Here is a 20,604-nt window from a genome sequence, read left to right as displayed (position 1 = left end):
AGGTTTCCATGTTGAGGAAGTTGATCATGGAGACCATTGAAGGACAGAGTTCAAAGCAGTTACAATTATTTCATTAGAATATAATAGGTTGTAAGTTTTTAAGTTATTTAAAGTGGATGAGTTTTTATGTAACTTCTTTTTAAAACATAGATATTCCAATGTCTGTGGGAATAATTGACACAAGGACAAATCCAAGCCAGTTAAATGCGGTTGAATTTCTGTGGGACCCAGCAAAACGCACCTCTGCTTTCATTCAGGTTTGGATTTTTACATTATTAGAAGCATACTAACCTAGTTGTTTAGGTCATGGCAGGATTGAATTTTTGATACAGTATCATTTCCTTGAAATGCCTATTTGTAAACTATGTTGTAGTGTCTTTCTATATAGATAGTTAGGTTTAATCTAGTAAGTTCATCCTATTTTAAACTAACATATATGAAGACATTCTATGATATGGAAAGCATTATTCAAATGTTATTTTTACCACTAGTAGTCCCAATAATGAAAATGTCTGTTTTTCATGAGATGTGTTTCTCTTGAACAAAAGTTGCCATTTAAGAGGATACAATTGAAAAAAGATTGAGGTTTTAAAATTCCTTCAAGCATTATTTTAAAAACATTCTAATACTGAAAAATTCAAACCTCTACAAATAGGATAATAATGATGATTAATTATCCATGTAACTGTCACCTGGCTTTAGCAGTTTTTTGTAGTTTCTTCCCCCTTTTATTGTTGGAGCACGGTTTTTTGTTTGTTTGTTTGTTTGTTTTTTGAGATGGAGTCTCATTCTGTCGTCCAGGCTGGAATACAGTGGCGTGATCTTGGCTCACTGCAATCTCTGCCTCCCAGATTCAAGCGATTCTTATCTCTCAGCCTACCGAGTAGCTGGGATTACAGGTGTGCACCACAATGCCTGACTGATTTTTGTATTTTTAGTAGAGATGGGGGTTTCACCATGTTGGCCAGACTGGTCTTGAGCTCCTGACCTCAAGTGATCCGCCTGCCTTGTCCTCCTAAAGTGCTGGGATTACAGGTGTGAGCCACCATGCCCAGCCTGTTAGAGTACTTTAAAGCAAGTTTCAGACATACTATTTCATCCATAAATATCATGTCTCTAAGAGATGATTTTTTAAAAGTAACTATAATATCATTATTCTATATTTTAAAAAAATAGTAATTCTAATACCCAGAATGTTCAAATTTGTATGTGGTGAAATTTAAACTACCAGGTAGGTAATATATACAAGAGGAAAACCACTTACTGGCTGACCAGCCTACATAAGCTATGCTTTGCATGAACTGTAAAAAATAACTTGTATTTTGCCTTTTGGTATTCTACCAATATTATTCTCCATCAGTTAAATCACTGGGGGCATGGTTTATATCAGCCAAATATTGATATAAACTCATACTGTTGGTGTTTGTCTATAAGGCAACTAGTTATGTAGTAAATCAGACTGATACAAGACCTGGCTTTACATCTCAGGTTGTATTGTCATATTGCAGAGATCAGTTTTAATAGTGAGTCATTAGAAGAGGGGATGTGTAGCTGTCAGAAATGACCAAGGTCTTGCTGTTAACTCTGTGTGAAACCCTAAGGATGTCATCCAGGGTGGGTATTAGGAGACAGGGCAGGAGTGGTAGAAGGATGAGTATTGCCCTCTGGATCCTGAATAGTCTTTGAAGAGTTGACCAAAGAGTTTAGATGGATACAGAATAGTATGGGTAGTGGGCTTTCTGGACTATGAAATTTCCCCAGGCAAAGTATCACAAATTAGTGTCTGTAGGAACGGCAGTAAGATGGTTGGCTGGGTAGAGCAGGGCTAATGGCAGTAGAGGACAAACAACAGAAGCTCTAAATGATGAGGTGAAGATTGCTGTGGATTGAACAGGGCTTAGGACCCTGGGTCTGAGATTAGCAGACAGTCCCAGGTGGAGGTGGGCAGTATACATAGGAAGCTACTGTAGTGTTCTACCCCTCATTGGAGCCAAGTCCTACATTAGAGGCAAGGCATTGTGATGGGCAAGAGCTCAGAAAGTCTGGAGAGGCTCAGCTGGATTTGTGAGAGGGAAGCCATATCTTAAAAACAATTAGAGAGGTTCATAGGTAATTTGGCTAGTATGTGCGATGAGTTCATTTTAAAGGATCTTGAATTTATAGTGGTGTCAGGTCACTCAAGAGGGAACAAAATAGAAAAATAACCAGTGGTAGGTCTTTGAATCCATTTCAGCCTGAATCGTTTTATAGGTACACTGCATCAGCACAGAATTTACTCCACGGAAGCACGGAGGTGAAAAGGGAGTGCCCTTTAGGATCCAGGTTGACACATTTAAGCAGAACGAAAACGGGGAATACACAGATCATCTACACTCAGCTAGCTGCCAAATCAAAGTTTTTAAGGTAAGAGAGAGAACCCGGGTTTTCCGTAATTAAGGCTCAGTTTTGCCTATAAAGCTGTGTGTCTGCAACCTGATGGATGAAATAGTATACTTTGTTTTTAAGCCTAAAGGTGCAGACAGGAAACAAAAAACTGACCGAGAGAAGATGGAGAAGAGAACAGCTCATGAAAAAGAAAAGTATCAGCCGTCCTATGATACCACAATCCTCACAGAGGTAATGTAGTGCAGCATTTGGTTTTGGAAGAGAAGCAAAGGTTGCATATTAGTCTATTTCTAAGATGAGTTTTGCTACAAAAGGGTTGGGGAAGATTGGGTGGCAGTTTGACACGTTATTGTTTGTGAAATTTGTGGGGAAAATATTTAAATTTGGGGATTTTGTTAGACTGTTTCCTGGGTGGGATCTTAAATGAAGATGCTGAAATCCCAATGAGGTCTTAGAAACAGACCTTAAAAACTTTGAAGTTGGCAAGAGACTTAAGTTGGGGCCTAGAAAGTCCAATTTTTGTCACTGCTGGGGTTTTGCATTTTCTTTAACTTTGAATCCTGTTAGTCATACATTTGTTTAATTGGACTGAAGAGACATGAAACAGGGTGTTAGATCTTTCTTTGTATAATGAAAAGACATTGATCCCAATCTTTGGTGTTTGTCCAGATGAGGCTTGAGCCTATAATTGAAGATGCAGTTGAACATGAGCAGAAAAAGTCCAGCAAGCGGACTTTGCCAGCAGACTACGGTGATTCTCTGGCAAAGCGAGGCAGTGTAAGGGACTTCTGCTTCTCTTTTCATTGTGCAAGAAACCTTGTGCAGTGTTAGATATAGGACCAACTTCCACCGCAAAGTAAAGCCAAAATTGTTTTTGATGTCCATGTCTTGATTTAATTTGCTTTTGTTTAGACTTCCTGCTTCTGTTTGTTCCTCACTGAGGAAAATTTCCTAAATCTAACACTTTAAAACAAAGCAAAAAACAATGTTGACCATATTGGGTGGTTTTGGAGGGAAAAAAAGACACTCAGAGATATGTATTCCCTCCCTGACTCCTTCCCTTCCTCCTTCCCTCCCTCTCTCTCCTCCACACACACACCTCCTTCAAGAGCACTGAAATTAATTGAAAATACTTTCTTTAGTAAATTAGCTATTATTTTTGTGTAACTGAAAAGGGTCTTGCTTTCTCATATGTATACTTGATAAGAAAATTTTGTGGACAGTTAGATGATGGCAGCAAGCTTGACATTAACACGTGCAGTTCTTTGTCACATTTTTCTGCATGTAGCATAAAAATGTGTGTCTGTCTATGCTTCTAAAAGCCTGTTTGGCAGCACTGGTAGAAGAAAAAAACTGATGGGATTCATGTTTCTTCTTGGCACTTGCATTGCGAATTAATGCTTCGGGCCAAAGTAGTGTACCTTGCTACACTTAGACCTGGGTCCCCCTCAATATGCAGTCAGGGTCATCTGGTTGAATATGTGGTTTGTCCGGTTAAGTATAGCAAATCTTTATTTTATGACATGACTCTTCATCTATTAGTCCACAAAGGATGATCCTGCTTTGCAAACTTAGATCAGCTACATACCTTCAGTAAATGTAAACACAGAACATTAAAGAATCATTTAAAATAATTGTCATCATATGTATTCATGACTGCTGTATTCACTGTTGCAGTCTTTGCACTGTTAAAGTGCCAGAGGATTTTTCACTCTTACACATATCACAATTACTGTGGTTAAATGTAGACTTTGAATGTTACTGTCACAAGCACTATCACAAGAAACTCATTTCCAATTATAGTATTGAATAAAAATGTTTTAGTGCTTCTTTATGCAATGAAATTGAAATTGTACTCATCCTAGTGCCACTGGAAGCGCACATTACATTTTCTTTAACTGGGCTTTTTTTTTTTTTTTTTTTTTAATTCGAATCAAAGATCGTTAAAACAGCTGTATATTCTTTCCTAAAACACCCACCACAGCAATTTTGTTTTTATCCTTTTCTGATTTCCCAGCTGAAGACCCACCAATGGTTCTTAGTAAACTTCTTTGTGCGGGGGGATTCTGGTAACTCACTTTTCCTCTCCTGTTATAAACCATTTAACTAGTAAAGAAGTGGGTTCTGGTAATTCCTAAATAAAAGAAATTCATTATAGCCCAGATGTAATCTGAAGATGGGAAAACTGTTGGTAAATTCTTAATGATTCTTAACTCAAGTCTAAAGTATGCAAAACGTCAGCAGTTCACTGGCCTGGGATTTCACATCTTCGTCGTGTATTGCTTGCTGCCCTGGCTGTATTTGATTTTGTTCAGATGCTTCTAGGGGTGGTTAGAGCTCATTTTGAAAACCTGTTTTTAAAAAAGCAGGGTATAGATTGATCCCTTAAAAAAGAAAGTTTGCAGAATTTCATGTTTCTTCAGATTTCTACAAAGGAAGGCCAACGTTTCATAAGAGTTTTTGTCTTGTTACAGTTGGCTTTCAGTAAAAAGGGATATCCAGATTTACTGTTAGAGTCGAAAAGATGCCGAATGAAATGGTCCCACACTGAATAGTCACTACTGGTTACCAGGAGATGCTGTACAATAAAACTCTTAGTGTGTCTGTTGGTCTTCATCTCTGAGCTGTATATGATTGGCTCAAATGATGACTGCCAATTTCTACAGCCTAAAATGGGTGATCATTCTTTACCTGGGGAGGGACTGTGTTCATGGTGTACTGAAACCATAACTATGAGTGCAGGCCAGGCATCGCTGGCACCATTATGAATTACAGACTATCTTCAGGAGCATAGGCACTGCACCATTGCTTGCTTTTCGAATGTTAGAATAATCTAAATACCTAAAAGCAAAATTTCATGGAGTTTTGGTAAACTTGGTGTTTCTACATTACTCTGCCATGCTAACTTGAAGCTTTTTGATGACTTCATTTCTTCAAATGGCTGGCAAGAATTACCAAAAGTTTAGAGAGACTTGATACTTTTAATATTAAATGGTTTACATTATTTATATGTGCATGTTATGCTGTGTTATATTTTACGTGTGGAGGGGATGTTGCAGCAGGAAAATCTTTCAGATAGTAGAGGTGAGGCGACAGTGTGTGATGCCCATGATTAGATTTGCTAGTCAGCTCACAGGGTCTTGGGTTTATCAAACAGTGTAAACTGAGGAGGTGATACTTTGTAAGATGGAAAGAAAAACAAGGGTCTAGTTTTTTGTTTTGTTTTGTTTTGTTTTTTTTTTTTGAGACGGAGTCTCGCTCTGTCACCCAGGCTGGAGTGCAGTGGCCGGATCTCAGCTCACTGCAAGCTCCGCCTCCCGGGTTCAACGCCATTCTCCTGCCTCAGCCTCCCGAGTAGCTGGGACTACAGGCGCCTGCCACCTCGCCCGGCTAAGTTTTTTGTATTTTTAGTAGAGACGGGGTTTCACTGTGTTAGCCAGGATGGTCTCGATCTCCTGACCTCGTGATCCGCCCGTCTCGGCCTCCCAAAGTGCTGGGATTACAGGCTTGAGCCACCGCGCCCGGCTTTTTTTTTTTTTTTGAGATGGGCTTTTGCTGTGTTGCCAAGGCTGGCCTCCAACTCCTCAAGCAGTCTTCCTGCCTCAGACCTCTGAGTAGTTGGACCACAGGTGTGTGTGTGCCATCTCACCTGGCTTAAAAGGCTGTACTTTTAAAAGAATGGGCACTGTTGTGTAAAATATATTTTATAGCAAAGTTGGTATGCCATGCAATAAGTTTATTCAAAGCTCTCCAGCTAAATTAGATTTCTTTTTTGAAAGTTGACTGGTAATAGAACTAATCAGTCAGCAGTCATTTTTCTTTTTTTTTTTTTTTTTTTTGTTGAGACAGAGTCTCGCTTTGTCGCCCAGACTGGAGTGCAGTGGCCGGATCTCAGCTCACTGCAAGCTCCGCCTCCCGGGTTCACGCCATTCTCTTGCCTCAGCCTCCCGAGTAGCTGGGACTACAGACACCCGCCACCTCGCCCAGCTAGGTTTTTGTATTTTTTTAGTAGAGACGGGGTTTCACCGTGTTAGCCAGGATGGTCTCGATCTCCTGACCTTATGATCCGCCCGTCTCGGCCTCCCAAAGTGCTGGGATTACAGGCTTGAGCCACCGCGCCCGGCCCATTTTTCTTATTTTTAAGGGGATAAATAATTGGGTAGTTGAGATTATTTTCCATGTATCCATTGCTTTTGATGGATGTCAGACAAGCGTTTTAAGCCCCTGTAACCATTGGTGAGACTTAATTTCTGCCCTCAGTGTGCTTCACAGTTTCTTAGCTCCATTACACCAGTGGTCTTGACACTTACCTCCTCAAAATAATTTTAAAATTTTTTTAGAGACAGTGTCTTGCCTAGTCACCTGGGCCTGGAGTGCAGTAGTGTGATCAAAGTTCACTGCAGCCTCAAACTCCTTAGCTCAAGTGATGCTTCCATCTCAGCCTCCTGAGTAGCTAGGCCTACAGGCACACACTACCATGCCTGAGTACTTTTTAAATTTTATTTTTGTTGAGACAGGTTGCTGTGTTCCTCAGGCTGATCTCCAACTCCTGGCCTCAGAATGATACTCCCACCTTGGCCTCCGAAAGTGCTGGGATTATAGGCATGAGCCATCATGCCTGGCCTCAAAAGAATTTTGAGAAAGGATACACTTGCACCTTTCCAGATTGACATCTGAAAGTTTTCATCATAAAATTTTTCATCATAAATTTAAATAGCTGCAAAGGAAGCAATGTTCTGGCATGGTGGCGATTTGTATTTACAATTTAAGATAAAATTGTAACATTACTCTTGAGGTGCATCCTATGGAATCTAAATGCCATAGCAGTTTGACCACTGCTATTGTTCATTCAAAAAATTAATTAAATCCAAAATTTTACTCTGTTCTTCCTTCTTGGTCTCATGTTTCTAATTCACTCCCTTTAAATTTTATCTTAATATGACATAGTTTTATGCCTGAAAATCTTTAAAAATTTTTTTCTTATTTATTTTTATTTTTTCTTCCTGAGGCTTCAGATGACCAAACTGAAATTTTTAAATGATCACCCCAAAAAAATTACCTTTCAACAAATTTACATAAATTGAAATTTAATTTTTAAAATTTGCTATGACCATAGCGTCTTAACTCGGTCAAGATATTTAAAACTTATTAGTACCAATTTATCAAAACAAATCCTACAGATTTTGATGAAAATTTATTAAATGTAAAAATAGAAATATTATTGGAAGTGCATCTTGAATGATGAGACAGAGTAGAATTAACTTCTAGAATTTTATAGATATGAGAAGTTTTGTTTTTTCTTTCAGCAATGCCATTTAGGTCCTGGAAGTCCTTTTGAATCATCTGTCAAAAATCCCAGGGACATTTTTGTGTGATCTACTAGATTATTTCAATATATGTCAGTTGACAATAGGTCCTCCTGAATTATTTTGATAGCAAATAGTTGAAAATCACCTTATTTACAGAAAAACTTAGTCATTAGAGTTATGTACTTTTCTTTTTTTCAAGATGGGGGTCTCACTGTGTTACCCAAGCGGGAGTGCAGTGGTGCAGTCATGGCTCACTGCAGCCTCCCCTTCCCGGATTCAAGTGATTCTCCTGTCTCAGACTCCCAAGTAGCTGTGACTACAGGTGTGCACCACCACACCTGGCTATTTTTTTTTTTTAAATCCTAGTGTCTTTAGCTTGGCTTTGAGAGTCTTTCTTCATTTTATTTATTTATTTATTTATTTATTTTTTATTATTTTTGAGATGGAATCTCACTCTGTCACCCAGGCGGGAGTGCAATGGCATGTTCTCGGCTCACTGCAACCTCCACCTCGCGGGTTCAAGCAATTCTCCTGCCTCAGCCTCCCGAGTAGCTGGGATTACAGGCGTGCGCCACTATGCCCAACTAAGTTTTTGTATTTTCAGTAGAGATGGGGTTTCACCATGTTAGCCAGAATGGTCTCAATCTCCTGACCTTGTGATCCACCTGCTTCAGCCTCCCAGAGTGTTGGGATTACAGGCGTGAGCCACTGCGCCCAGCCTCATGTTTATTTTATTGTTTTTATTTTTTGGTAGAAACAGGGTCTCACTATGTTGCCCAAGCTGATCTTGAACTCAAGCTATCCTGAGCTATCCTGGGCTGCTGCCTTGGCCTCCCAAAGTGCTGGGATTAAGGGTATGAGTCACCATGTCCAGCCTGGGAAAGTCTTAAACCCCAAGGCTATGGTTAGATGTGATGCCTTTCTTGTGTAAAATGAGAGAAGGATGATTATGAAAGGGGACCCTTGAAACTGAGTCCTCAGATCCATTGGTTTTTAGAAAGAATACCTGTACAGTGAAATCACATCATGTGATGTCTATATGTCAAGTTTGAAGACTTCTATTTGAGATTACCCTGGCATGCTTAGCATGCTTTTGACTTTGACTTTTTCAACTCTCCTAATTGTAATAGTTCATGTATCTCCGTGTCTTTGTTCTGTTTCTGGTCAGAATTTTGCCTGGAGCTGAAAAATACTAAAGTTTACCATAACACTTCCAGAAAATATAAAACAGAGAGAGAGAGAGAGATAGAGGCAGTACTGTACACAGTTGATGTATTTTGATGCTTGGCCTGTCTGGTCTGTCTTGAAGATTATTACTCTTTAGAGGTATCAAAGAAGCAAATGGGTACTGGTGAGGCTGCTCATTGGGGAAGAGGGCAAAAGGAGCACTAGTTAGGTCAGAGCCATGTTTCAGGTCACCATGTGATGTCAGATGTTGCTTATAAATTCTTTCTTGTCTTCGCCATTCTTAAATCTTGATAGGTGCCTGTTGGGAAACTGATAAAGAGGATACTGGTAAAGAGGGAGGAGAAAGCTCTTGAAAGCGAATTATACTTAAGCATATATTTTAAATGCCTTTATAAATTTTTGCTGCTGTCATCACTTTAGGTCTTTAATCAGTGTCTAGACGCACACAGCAGGTAAAACTTTTCTTTGCCACACAGAAGTAAATTTGACATGTGTCTGTGAGGTTGCTTGATAAATGTCAGCTGTCTCGCATTTTATAATCTTGCATTTGGCTAGTGAGTGAATTACAAAAATATTTCTTCCACATATTTTAAAAGCATATCATTAATTTATTTCTGTTTCTGTCCTTAGTGTTCTCCGTGGCCCGATGCCCCCACAGCCTATGTGAATAACAGCCCTTCCCCAGCGCCCACTTTCACCTCCCCACAGCAGAGCACTTGCAGTGTCCCAGACAGGTATCTGGTTTGCGTAATCATGTGCCTTCATTTCCCCATCTCTCCATGTACAGCAGCCTTTTGTTTATATTGTACCTGAAGGAAATAGTAAGGGGAAATAGCCTGTATCTCAGTGGCAGAGGACAATCATTGTCTTTTCTTCGCCTACCAGCCTTTTTTACTCCAAGCCCCTTGTGCCTTACATAGTCACAACTATGGTAATTGTAGACAAGGGGCCATTTTCAAGATATAGCCAAGATACATTCTTTGTGAGATTAAAGACAACATTAATAGTGTCTATAGGTAAAGAGAGAATGACAAAGTCAGTTTGTTACTAAGTTCATTCTCTTGTCTATAATGCTTATATCAAATGGGTTATTTTCTGCAGTATTTCTTTTCTCTCCCAATTGATACACTATTTTTTTAATTGAATCTTTAAGGGAAGACCTTTCTGTTTCTACAGATTTGCTGTGGTTTTAGAAATGGAAATGGTGGACTCTTTATTCTGTTATCCAGCCTTGACTGGCAAGAGTTTAGAGTGAGCTCGGGGTGGGAGCAGGAGACTGCATTTGGGCATCTTGAAGGTGCAGTGGTACCCCATGGAGGCTTTCCATTCCAGGGCTTTGCTGCAGAACTGATGCAGAATAATTCACATCAGAAGTTCCCTATTTTTTAGGAAGTTTCTTGTTGGGGAGGAAAATTATGAAAGCTAAGACCACAAAGGAAAAGGTTCTCAGGTCATGCTGACAAGGTCTGATGAGAAAGCAAGCAAAAATGTGCTCTCCCTCTGAGGAGATGGATAAACTGAGAAGGCTGCTTGGTGTCATGTAGGCTATTATGCTTTAAGAGTAGAAAAATACCCTTGGACTCAGCAACTTAGAGGAGTGACCAGAGGACCAGTAGGTTACTATTTCTGAGGGCTTAGAATAGTTTCCTCGTCAGTCCAGTCTGAATAATCTTAGAAAATGATTATGGCTTTAAAGGTGAGCTGTAAGTTTATGTACTCACTAGTAGGCTGGAGAACTCACTGTGTTCCCAGCACTGTACTAAGTGTTCCGATACATTAGTGACCAAACAGACAGACCCCCGTATGAAGGAGCTTAAGTTCTTATGGGTAGAAAGGATATAAGTAATCAAGATAATAAACCTAAGCAATTGAGGCACGGGGGCTAAGAAAGGAGTTGGTGCTCAAGAGCCCGAAGGTAGCCCTATTCCCTGTGGAGTTTTCATTTCATTTTACTTAGAAGCACAAGGATAGTGGTACAGGTTAATTTCTTTTGTTCTCTTGAAATTCACCCTCATCAATCTTGGATATATGTATTACTTAAAGGAGTATAATTTTATATTTTTGCTTAGGATCATTATACTATTTCTTGTAGCTCATTTTTTTTTTTTTTTGGCAATTATTTTCAACTGTTTAATTTGATGTTTCGTATTTTTTTCCCCTAACTTTAAAAAATTAATGTGTAGGCCAGGCGTGGTGGCTCACGCCTGTAATCCCAGCACTTTGGGAGGCCAAGGCGGGTGGATCACAAGGTCAGGAGATCAAGACCATCCTGGTTAACACAGCGAAACCCTGTCTCTACTAAAAATACAAAAAAATTAGCTGGGCGTGGTGGCGGACGCCTGTAGTCCCAGCTACTCGGGACGCTGAGGCAGGAGAATGACGTGAACCTGAGAGGCAGAGCTTGCAGTGAGCTGAGATCCCGCTACTGCACTCTAGCCTGGGCGACAAAGCGAGACTCTGTCTCAAAAAAAATTAACGTGTATCCTTCATTTTCCTTGGCATCCCCGAAGATAATTGGGGAAGCCTTTTTGTTTCACAAAACTTGAATTTCTTACTAGAACAGATGAAGAAGGCACAAATTAAGACACAGTCTTCTGTGTCTTATTTCGTCATCATATCCACACCCTAAGCTGTTGTGCTTGCATTTTTGTTGCAAACTTTCATAGCGCTCTCCCACTGTTGCCTTACTTGAAATTTGCATAAACAGCTTTTAATGCCTTGATTAAAACATACATGCATTACAAAAATCATAATTTCCTGCTTTCTCCTTTCTCCCCAGCAATTCTTCTTCCCCAAATCATCAGGGAGATGGAGCTTCACAGGCCTCTGGTGAAGTAAGTATCTTTCTACTAAAAACTATCTGATGCTTTCAGGGTCCTACATTTTAAAGTTTTGTTTTTTTGTGCAAATTTATGGAGTAGGTGAGAAGTTTTGTTACATGTATATAATGTGTGGTAATCAAGTCAGGATATTTAGGGTGTCCATCACCTCAGTACATTTTTTTTAGGTATAGTCATCCTACTCTGCTATCAAATACTGAATTTACTTCTTCTATTTTATTGTATGTTTGTTTGTACCCTTTAATCCAGTTCTTCTCATCCTGTCTCTTATCCCTCACCCATTCTTCCCAGTTTCTGTTACCTATTTTTCCACTCTCTCACCTCTACCTTCATGTGTTCAAATTTTTTAGCTCACTTATAAGTGAGAATATAAGTCTTTCTGTGCCTGGCTTATTTCACTTAAGACAATGAAGTGTTCATGTTGTCCATGTTGCTGCAAAAGATGATTTCATTAGCAGCTGCATGATTTTTCTTTTTTTTATGGCTGAATAGCATCCCATTGTGTATCATGTTTAAGTTTCTGACAAGGGCCTGCGTCATTATTTGGATTGTTGGAGTCAGACTCATGCTCTTTTTGGGTGTTTTTTACTTCAAACTCCGAGGCTTTCTGTGTCAATTGTTTAAGTGTTCTCAGTTTGAATGGTTCCTTTTATTTATGTTCATTTTCATTGTTAATAGCAAATTCAGCCTTCAACTACGATCCAGGAGACGCAACAATGGCTACTCAAAAACAGATTCTCTTCCTACACAAGACTGTTCTCTAATTTTTCAGGTATGTGTATGTGTGTGTGTATCTGTGCATGAGAATGTTTTGTTTTTGTTTCTGTGCTTTTATTAACTTTATATTTTTAAAATTTTGAAGTTGCAAAGAAAAATGCACAGAAAAGTTCTTTATATCTATCCCCCAATAGGAATATCGTATTTTTATTATATGCTATTAAAGCCAGGCAGTTGACATTGGTTCAGTCAACAGTTTTACCAGACTTATGTGCCCTCATTTGTGTGTACGTGTATATAGATTTACATGATTTTTTTCACTTTATTTTGAAATGATTTTTGTTTTACAGTAAGTTACAGAGCTAGTACAGTGATGTTTTGGTGTACTCTTCACTCCGTTTCTCACATAATTATAGTACAGTAGCAAAACCAGGAAATTGCCATTGGCACAATGTATGTTATGGTATAGATTTTTGTAACCACCACCACAGTTAAGATACAGAATTATGCCATCACTGCAAGGATCTCCCTCCTGCTACCTCTTTAGAATCACACCGACACCCTTCCCCTACCATCCCTAATCCTTGGCAACCACTTTATATTCTGTCTCTATAATTTTGTCATTTTGAGAATGTTATATAAATGCAATCATATAGTACATAACCTTTTGAGATTGGCTTTTTTTCAGTAGCATAATGGCCGCCTAAGTTGTTGTGTGTATCAGTAGTTTAATCCTTTTTATTGCTAAGTAGTGTTTCATAGTCTGAATGTACTCAGTTATCGTTTTTATATACTTATGTGTAAGTTTTTTTTTCTTGCACAGTAAGCTAAGCGAATGTTAAGAAGGAATTTTAAAAGCTATCAAGCACTGCTTCTCCAGGTAGTGCTACAGGAAACCTGTTTAGAGGGACAGTAATAGATACTGCCAGGTGGGGCAGAGGTAGCATTTCCTAGATATATTTGGCTCTGGGAGTCTTTTCCAACGTGACCACCTAGTAACATGTCCTGGCCAAACATGCTGAGAAGTGCTGGATCACAGTAAAGTGGTAGGTAGCTTTCCTTCACCTGCAGTGCAGTAGGGCCATTAAAACACAACTTTGTGAATCCCTTTAAGAGGACAGAACTTGTGTGTGCACACACTCAGCCTGAAGAAAAGCTTGATTTTGCAAAGAACATGGTTTCTTACTATGCCACGTATTGTAATGTTTGTGCAATGAGTAGGTATTCCCCGTGTAGTTCTTTGTCTCTTTAAAATTAAAGTTCCAGGTGGAAGTCATTTGCTAGCTGGGGACTACATTTTTATATGATTAAGTAAAGCCTTTTATGTGTGAAAAACTAAAAATTGTAAAATTTCAGGGTGGGGATGCTGGGGTTTGTCTTGCACTGTTGTATGGAAGGCAGATGAAAAGCATAGCACATAGAAAAAGGGCCGACGTTTGGAACTGAGGGAGGCCCCACGTTACTCCTGTTATATCAGGCAGATCTGTGTTTCTGTCTGGTGAGTTTTAAGCCCTTTTCGCTGTAAGCAGTGATCACATGGCGCGGCCTTCTGCCTTTTCCTTTTCCTGGGGGCTTCTTCCAAGAAAGTGGGTGAGGAGCTAGCCATGGTACGCTCTTGGCACATCTCTGGAGTCAGAGCACTGACAGTAGCATGGTGAGGAGGGCAGTGAGTCTTCTTGCTGTGATCCCTGTGGGCATTCACATTTCAGGATGGGTTGTACATGCAGTTACCTGTCCAGTTCTCCGTATGGGTTAAGGGTGTGCACACACATACACAGTACTCTCTGCTCACAACTGTGAGGTGCATGTAGTAAGCCCCAGTGGAGAGATGAAAGAGAGCCTCTCTGCCTACCTGACTCTGTAAAATGACTCTAATAATGCTGTTGTCTCATGGGAGATATGCTTCTCTGATCTTGTTTTACAGACTAGAAATTTAGTAGGCTCTCGCATTTGAGCTTTTAAAAAATAGAAAGATGACTTCATTATCTTCTTACATATGTAAGTGGCTATTTATCATATGGAAATCAAGCCTTCATCCCAAAGTTCATCGTAATTCCCCCAATAAACTGTATCCTAGCTGTTAGAGAATAAAACAAAAGATTATGGATAAATTCAGACATTAAAAAGTAGAGAGAATATGATTAAACTCCCATGCAGCCATCTCCTAGCTTCAAAAACTACCAGCATTTGGTCAGTTTTGCTCTCCATTATTTCCTGTCCTGCCCTCTGTTGTATTTCAGAGCAAATCCTAGATGCCGTATCATTTATGCTTGAAATACTGAGTAGTAGTCCATGGTGTCTATGTACTCAGGTATGGCTTCCATATACTTATGTGTAAGTTTTTTTTCTTCTATAGTAAGTGAAGGAAGTGTTTAGATAGAATTTTTAAAAGTGTCAAACACTGCTTCTCTAGGTGGTGCTATAGGAAACCTGTATAGAGAGACATTTACACTTGTAAATGATGTTGTAAGTAGGATGTGCTTGGGGGAAATCTTAGGGTATAATGTGTGATTCTCTGCCATTCTTCTGTTAAAAGGCTGCTGTGACAGTTGTTTATGTTATAGAATGTTTGACTTTACGTTGCACGTTTCAGTATAAAGAGGCCCAGTCCTAGTTCGGCTACCAACTCTTACAGACTTTAGGCAAGTCCCACAAACTCTGGACTTCCATTTCCTTTTTTGTGAAATTAAAGATTGATCGGCCTGGGTGATCTCAGGGTTTGTTTCTATGGGGTGGGTCAGAATCATGTTTCTTCACGTAGCCACAACCCAGTCACTAAATAAGGTAGATGAGTGAAATCTTGTATTGGGAAGAGTTCTTTAGGCCCGACACTCATTGATTTGATTCATCGGCCTCTGGACTTCTAAGCTGGACATGGAAAAGCCAGCATTTTCCTTGGCTCTGAAGGACAGGTGTCTGTCTTTTTGTATTGTTTATGTATATGTGTATATTCAGGATATCTATCATTATTTTGAAGGACATTGGACTGCATGAAGACAGATGCCTGTAAAGCAGTTCTGTTCTTTTTCCATTTGAGAAAAATATTTTTGCTCTTTTCTAGGTGCCGACTTATTAAAACTGACAAAGGAAGATTTAGTTCAAATTTGTGGTGCAGCCGATGGAATTCGGCTCTATAATTCACTGAAGTCAAGGTAAAATACTGTGAACTGTTTTGCTTGAAATAAGAATGTACCTTTCTTCGCGTGGGGAATTTGGGCAGAATGTGTTTCCACGCTAGGTTGGCATGTGTGCCTGTGTGCGCCATCGAGCATTGGCAGCATTGTGCTCACAAGAAGACTGTTTTGTGTACACCTTCAGGGCAGGCCCAGATATGATGCAGGCACTGATGAGGGCAGAGGTAGACTGTAAGACTGGTAGAAATGCACATGGGCAGTACTGATTTCTTGAAGACGACTGGGTTTGTTGCCAAGAAAACAAAACTTCTAATTTAGGTGAGCTATACAGAATCTATGGTTTTCAAGGTCATGACTATTACTAAACAGTTATTAAAAATGTAAACTAATTGTGAATTAAAATGACAGAAACTGTAAATTGTGCTGGCTTGTAAGAACCATTTACTATCATTGCTCTTTCTATACTTGTGGTGTGAGAATTCCATTAAAATTGAATCTTACTGATTTTTAATTTGCTGACTTAATCTTGAAACTTAAATTTACCAGCATCTGACAGACCATCTCAATGGTTTAGAGTCTGGATCATCATATTAGACCACCTGTGATAGTTGGTGTGAGGTGTGTGGTTTTTATATTTTTATTAGTAAATTATTTTGTATAACGAAATAACATTATAAAGTTCTCATAAGGAAATAGAACTTAGATTCCTGTAGTTGTCACATTTGTACATGTGTAAGGCAGCTTTCTCTCCCAGGCTCATCAGTGGCATCTTCTGATTGCAGGTCAGTTAGGCCCCGTTTAACCATCTATGTCTGCCGGGAGCAGCCAAGCAGCACGGTGCTGCAAGGGCAGCAGCAAGCTGCAAGCAGTGCAAGCGAGAATGGCAGTGGGGCACCGTATGGTAGGTATTGAGGGTATCTCGATTCTGTCACTTCTGAAACTGTCAAGACAGAAATGAGAAGGACTTGATTGAGCAGGCTTTGGAGAACTCTTGCTGTGTTAGGAATGCCAAGTTGCTCATGAAGGAGCCTTGCCAGCAATGAGAGGTGGCAGCTCTAGGGCCAAGTCCTTGGGAGAAGAGGAAACTTGCATTCTTTCTCAGTTATTACAGCCACACTAAGGGTCTCTTTTTCATGTGGCCCTTCATGCTGGAAATATGTAACAAGTGGAAAACCTAGCTTGAATGCATTGAGATGTTTCTGGCTTTTATTTTTTTTATTTTTATTTTTTTTTGTCAGATTTACTGAAATGATGAATATAACACTGGCAGCTTAACAAAAAAAGCAGGAGGGTTTTTCTTTCCTTTTTTTTTTTTTTCTCATTTTTCTGACTAGGGATGGGCAAAACTCTTAGAGCATAACATATGTGCAACAGTGCATGCATGTAATAGTCCTAAGTGTGTGGACTTGTCATGACAGGTGTTCGGCCAGCACTGTGCACCTTGTGTGTGGCGAGTCTGATGCCGTATCTTTATGTCATTGTAAATAATACCAGACAGCATGTTATCTCGGGAGGGCTTCTCATCCTGAGCGTTAATTGTATGGTATAGTGCTAGGTTAGGACAGAGATAAAAATCTTGGCCTCTCCCTCTTCTCGCCTTTAAATACAGCCCTTAAGCATTTTAAAAGGCATATATTTTCCATTTGTAGTATTGATATATGTTAATATTTCCTTCTTTCCATACTCTGAAGTAGAACAAAGGCAACACGCTCAGAACTTTTCAAAAATGTGTTAATGGCATTCAGAGATGCAGTTATTTGCCCTAATAATAGATAGAACTCTGAAAAATATTTTGTGATTTGAATTTTACTGAAAAATTGGAAGGATAGCATCACTACTCTGAACTTTTTTGTATTTGGTATCATTTTGACTTCAGAAGCTCTGAATTTTGAGATTATACAGATTCTTAAAGGATAAAAATTTAAAGGGGCTCTCCATGTATCATCAAGAGCTTATACATCACTTACATATGGCCAAGATTATAATATTTTGGAAGGTGTGTCCTCAGACATGAGTGTTTGTGGAGGGATGTGGGGAAATATTGGATATTTTCCCATAATCAGCAGACTTCTTCTGTAAAAAAAAGGTCAGGTAGTAAGTATTTCCATCTCTTTAGACCATATATAGGGTCTCTCACATTCAACTCTGGTTGTAGTGCTAAAATAGCCATAGACAATATGTAAATTGTAGATAAGGCTGTTTCAGTAAAACTTCATTTAAAAAAAGAAAAAGTGGAGGGCAGGAATTGGCCCATATGGACTGTGGTTTGGTGACACCTTCTCTAGATAATTTCTATAGTCTTACTATAATTTTAGTTCCAACTTCTAAGTTTTATGTAATGGAAAATTCTGGGTTTCTATACTTACAAACCCCTTGTTTGGGGAAGCAAAGTTCTCCGTAATGATATTCCTGAGCCATGTCTGGCTTTAATCAGTAACTGAGCAGGACCTACAAGAGTGAGACTTACTACAGATGTACACTCTGCAGATATCTGCTGATAAGTTCTGTGTAGCAAAAATGCAGAACACTGGATGGAATGTGGCTGGGGCTTTCTGTAAGGAAGCATCACATTTTATTGTTTGTATTCTTAGCTTTTCATGTAGCATCTTTTATATTATTTAAAATTTTTTGTGGGGGGAGGGGCATAAACAGATAGCTTTTATTCCTTAGGATAAATTCCTAATAGTAGGATTACTGGATCAAAAACTGTGATGCTTAACTGGGCGTGATGGCTCATGCCTGTAATCCCAGCACTTTGGGAGGCCTAGCTGGTTAGACTGCATGAGCCCAGGAGTTTAAGACTGCTTCAGCAACATGGTGAAACCCTGTCTCTACTACTACTACTACTACTACTACTACTACTACTACTACTAATAATAATAATAATAATAAAATCAGCCAGGCATGGTGGCATGTGCCCCCACCATAGTCCCAGCTACTTAGGAGGCTGAGGTGGGGAGGATTGCTTGAGCCTGGGAGGCAGAGACTGTAGTGAGCTGTGATTGTGCCACCGCCTCCAGCCTGGGCAACAGAGAAGGACGCTGTCTCAAAAAAAGGAACGAAAAGAACGTGACTCTTTTAGGGTTCTTTTTGTATATTGCTAGGAATACATGAAGTATATATTATTTTTAAAAACAGCTTTCTTCAGGCATAATTTACATACCATAAAGTCCTCCCATTTTAAGTATATAATGGTATTTTAGCAAATTTAGAGTTTGGCAGCCATTGTCAAAATCCAGTTTGAGTTCCATTATTTCAAGAAGATCCCCCATGTTCATTTGCAGCCAATTCCTGTTTTTAAATTTTGAATACATGAAACTATATTCATTGAATAAAAATATAAAGAAAAATTCAAACCTCATCTTTTTGTCCAGGGATTTCTGTTAATGTTTATTAAATTATATTTCTGGATATAAATAATGTATTCTTACATTTTAGATTGGTAGTTTGAGATTTCAAGGTAGTAAGATGGAAAAGAAAGAGTTTATTCTCATTTAAAATGTTTTTTACTTTTTTGGTACTTTGAAAGGTGTGACCTTTGTACAGATCCTACAGATCAGGTAGAAAACAGATCAAAGATCACTGTTAAAATGCTCTTCTTTTTGTTTTTTTTTTTTAAATTTCAGTTTATCATGCAATCTACTTGGAAGAAATGATTGCTTCAGAAGTTGCTCGAAAACTTGCGCTGGTGTTTAATATTCCTCTCCACCAAATTAATCAGGTTTACAGACAGGGTCCCACTGGTATTCACATTCTTGTTAGTGATCAGGTAAATCAAATCATTTGTTTTTCCTTTTCACACTGGTATTTACTTTTATACATGTAATTGTAGAACTGTAGAAAAATTCTGTGACCTCTTTTGAAAATACTTATGAGAATCATTTCCCGAGAGTTGGGAATCACTTGGAAGAACTTATAACCATGAGTTACAGGCATCCTAGTGATAATATGGAATACAAGCCAAGGAAAACTGGCTTAGCTTCCCCCCAGCCCTTTAGGATGCAGCCAGTTACTGGGGGACTCTAGGATAGTGGAAGGCTTTGGTCCGTTTTATGAGGTGAGTCACTGGATGTGTTTTCCTTTTGTCTATTATTTGATGACTAATTTTAAAAAACATGTAAGATATATAATTTTCCCCTTAGTGATTGGTGGCAAGCAAGTAATAATAGAAGAGCACTTTATGCAATTTTTAAGAGTCATCATCCACTGAAGCTGGCAGGGGATGTGCCCCTGTGGGTCACACGGGTGACCGACCAGGTCTCTCAGGGACCATTATGGACAGGCACAGTGAACACAGGCAGTGCAGCATGTGTGCATCTTTGCTGCCTCACACTGCCTTCATGAATTATCGTTTTGGCCATTGAGTCCTGTATTTGTATGAGAAGAATATTTACTGTTTTAAAATCATTTTTAGTTAAGAAATGACAGTTGGATCTTAATTGTACTTACACATTTACTTTATCCTTCTAGATGGTTCAGAATTTTCAAGATGAGAGTTGTTTTTTATTCTCCACAGTAAAAGGTACTTTGCATGTGTGTGTGTCTTAAAATGCCAGAATCATGAGAGATGGTGTGTGCCTCTAATTAGTGCCTCTCGTGTGTTTATTCTTTAAAATGGTGGCTTTACTCATTTTAAGAAGAAAGTTTGATAAATGAATTGAGAATATTTCTAGTGGTTGTAATAGAAATTAACAAATAAGGAAGAGGAGTCAGTCTTTCTAGATGACTGGAAAAAAAAATCTCAATTCATTCAGCCAACGTCTTACTGAGCACTTTGTGTCAGACACTGTGCTTCTGTCACTCAGTGGATCTTGAATAAAACAGAATCCATGAAACTCCTATTGGGGAAAGCAAACCAAAATTGGCCAAGAGATACACAAAATTACCAGTATGTTAAGTGCCATGAAGGAACAGGAAAGTGTGGGGTACTTATGGATAAGGGAGATCTGGGTTGAGGGGAATGTGAAGCTGTAAGGTAAGGCTTCTCTGAGGAGGTGTCATTAATCCTGAGACTTGAAGAATGAGAAGGAG

General features: G+C 39.1%; 2 protein-coding genes across 5 annotated transcripts in view; one reads left to right on the top strand and one right to left on the bottom strand.

Moving 5' to 3' along the window:
• Positions 1-20,604, bottom strand: part of FBXL2 (F-box and leucine rich repeat protein 2) — a 146,542-nt gene that overhangs the window by 11,266 nt on the left and 114,672 nt on the right. For 2 of the 3 annotated variants that reach the window (XR_003118041.1, XR_003118043.1), the window contains one exon: positions 8,924-9,191. The exons of the other annotated variant lie outside the window; for it this stretch is intronic. The gene's annotated coding sequence lies outside the window, so the exon portion shown is untranslated. Of the gene's footprint in view, positions 1-8,923; positions 9,192-20,604 lie in introns of those variants that run through there. 3 annotated transcript variants of the gene reach the window in all.
• UBP1 (upstream binding protein 1) overlaps positions 1-20,604 on the top strand; it is a 53,811-nt gene that overhangs the window by 29,507 nt on the left and 3,700 nt on the right. Inside the window, exons 6-16 of one of the 2 annotated variants that reach the window (XM_025374921.1) lie at positions 151-257; positions 2,251-2,403; positions 2,506-2,616; positions 3,055-3,162; positions 9,513-9,616; positions 11,662-11,716; positions 12,401-12,494; positions 15,501-15,591; positions 16,356-16,474; positions 19,200-19,342; positions 20,044-20,095. In XM_025374921.1, the coding sequence (XP_025230706.1) occupies positions 151-257; positions 2,251-2,403; positions 2,506-2,616; positions 3,055-3,162; positions 9,513-9,616; positions 11,662-11,716; positions 12,401-12,494; positions 15,501-15,591; positions 16,356-16,474; positions 19,200-19,342; positions 20,044-20,095 (1,137 nt within the window). The remainder of the gene's footprint in view (positions 1-150; positions 258-2,250; positions 2,404-2,505; positions 2,617-3,054; positions 3,163-9,512; positions 9,617-11,661; positions 11,717-12,400; positions 12,495-15,500; positions 15,592-16,355; positions 16,475-19,199; positions 19,343-20,043; positions 20,096-20,604) is intronic. The other variant, XM_025374922.1, reaches the window with a different exon arrangement.

Source organism: Theropithecus gelada, chromosome 2 (genome assembly GCF_003255815.1).
Source record: "Theropithecus gelada isolate Dixy chromosome 2, Tgel_1.0, whole genome shotgun sequence".
Classification (NCBI taxonomy): domain Eukaryota; kingdom Metazoa; phylum Chordata; class Mammalia; order Primates; family Cercopithecidae; genus Theropithecus; species Theropithecus gelada.
The sequence above is the reverse complement of the archived record's forward strand: the minus strand, read 5'-3'. Positions and strand labels throughout refer to the sequence as shown.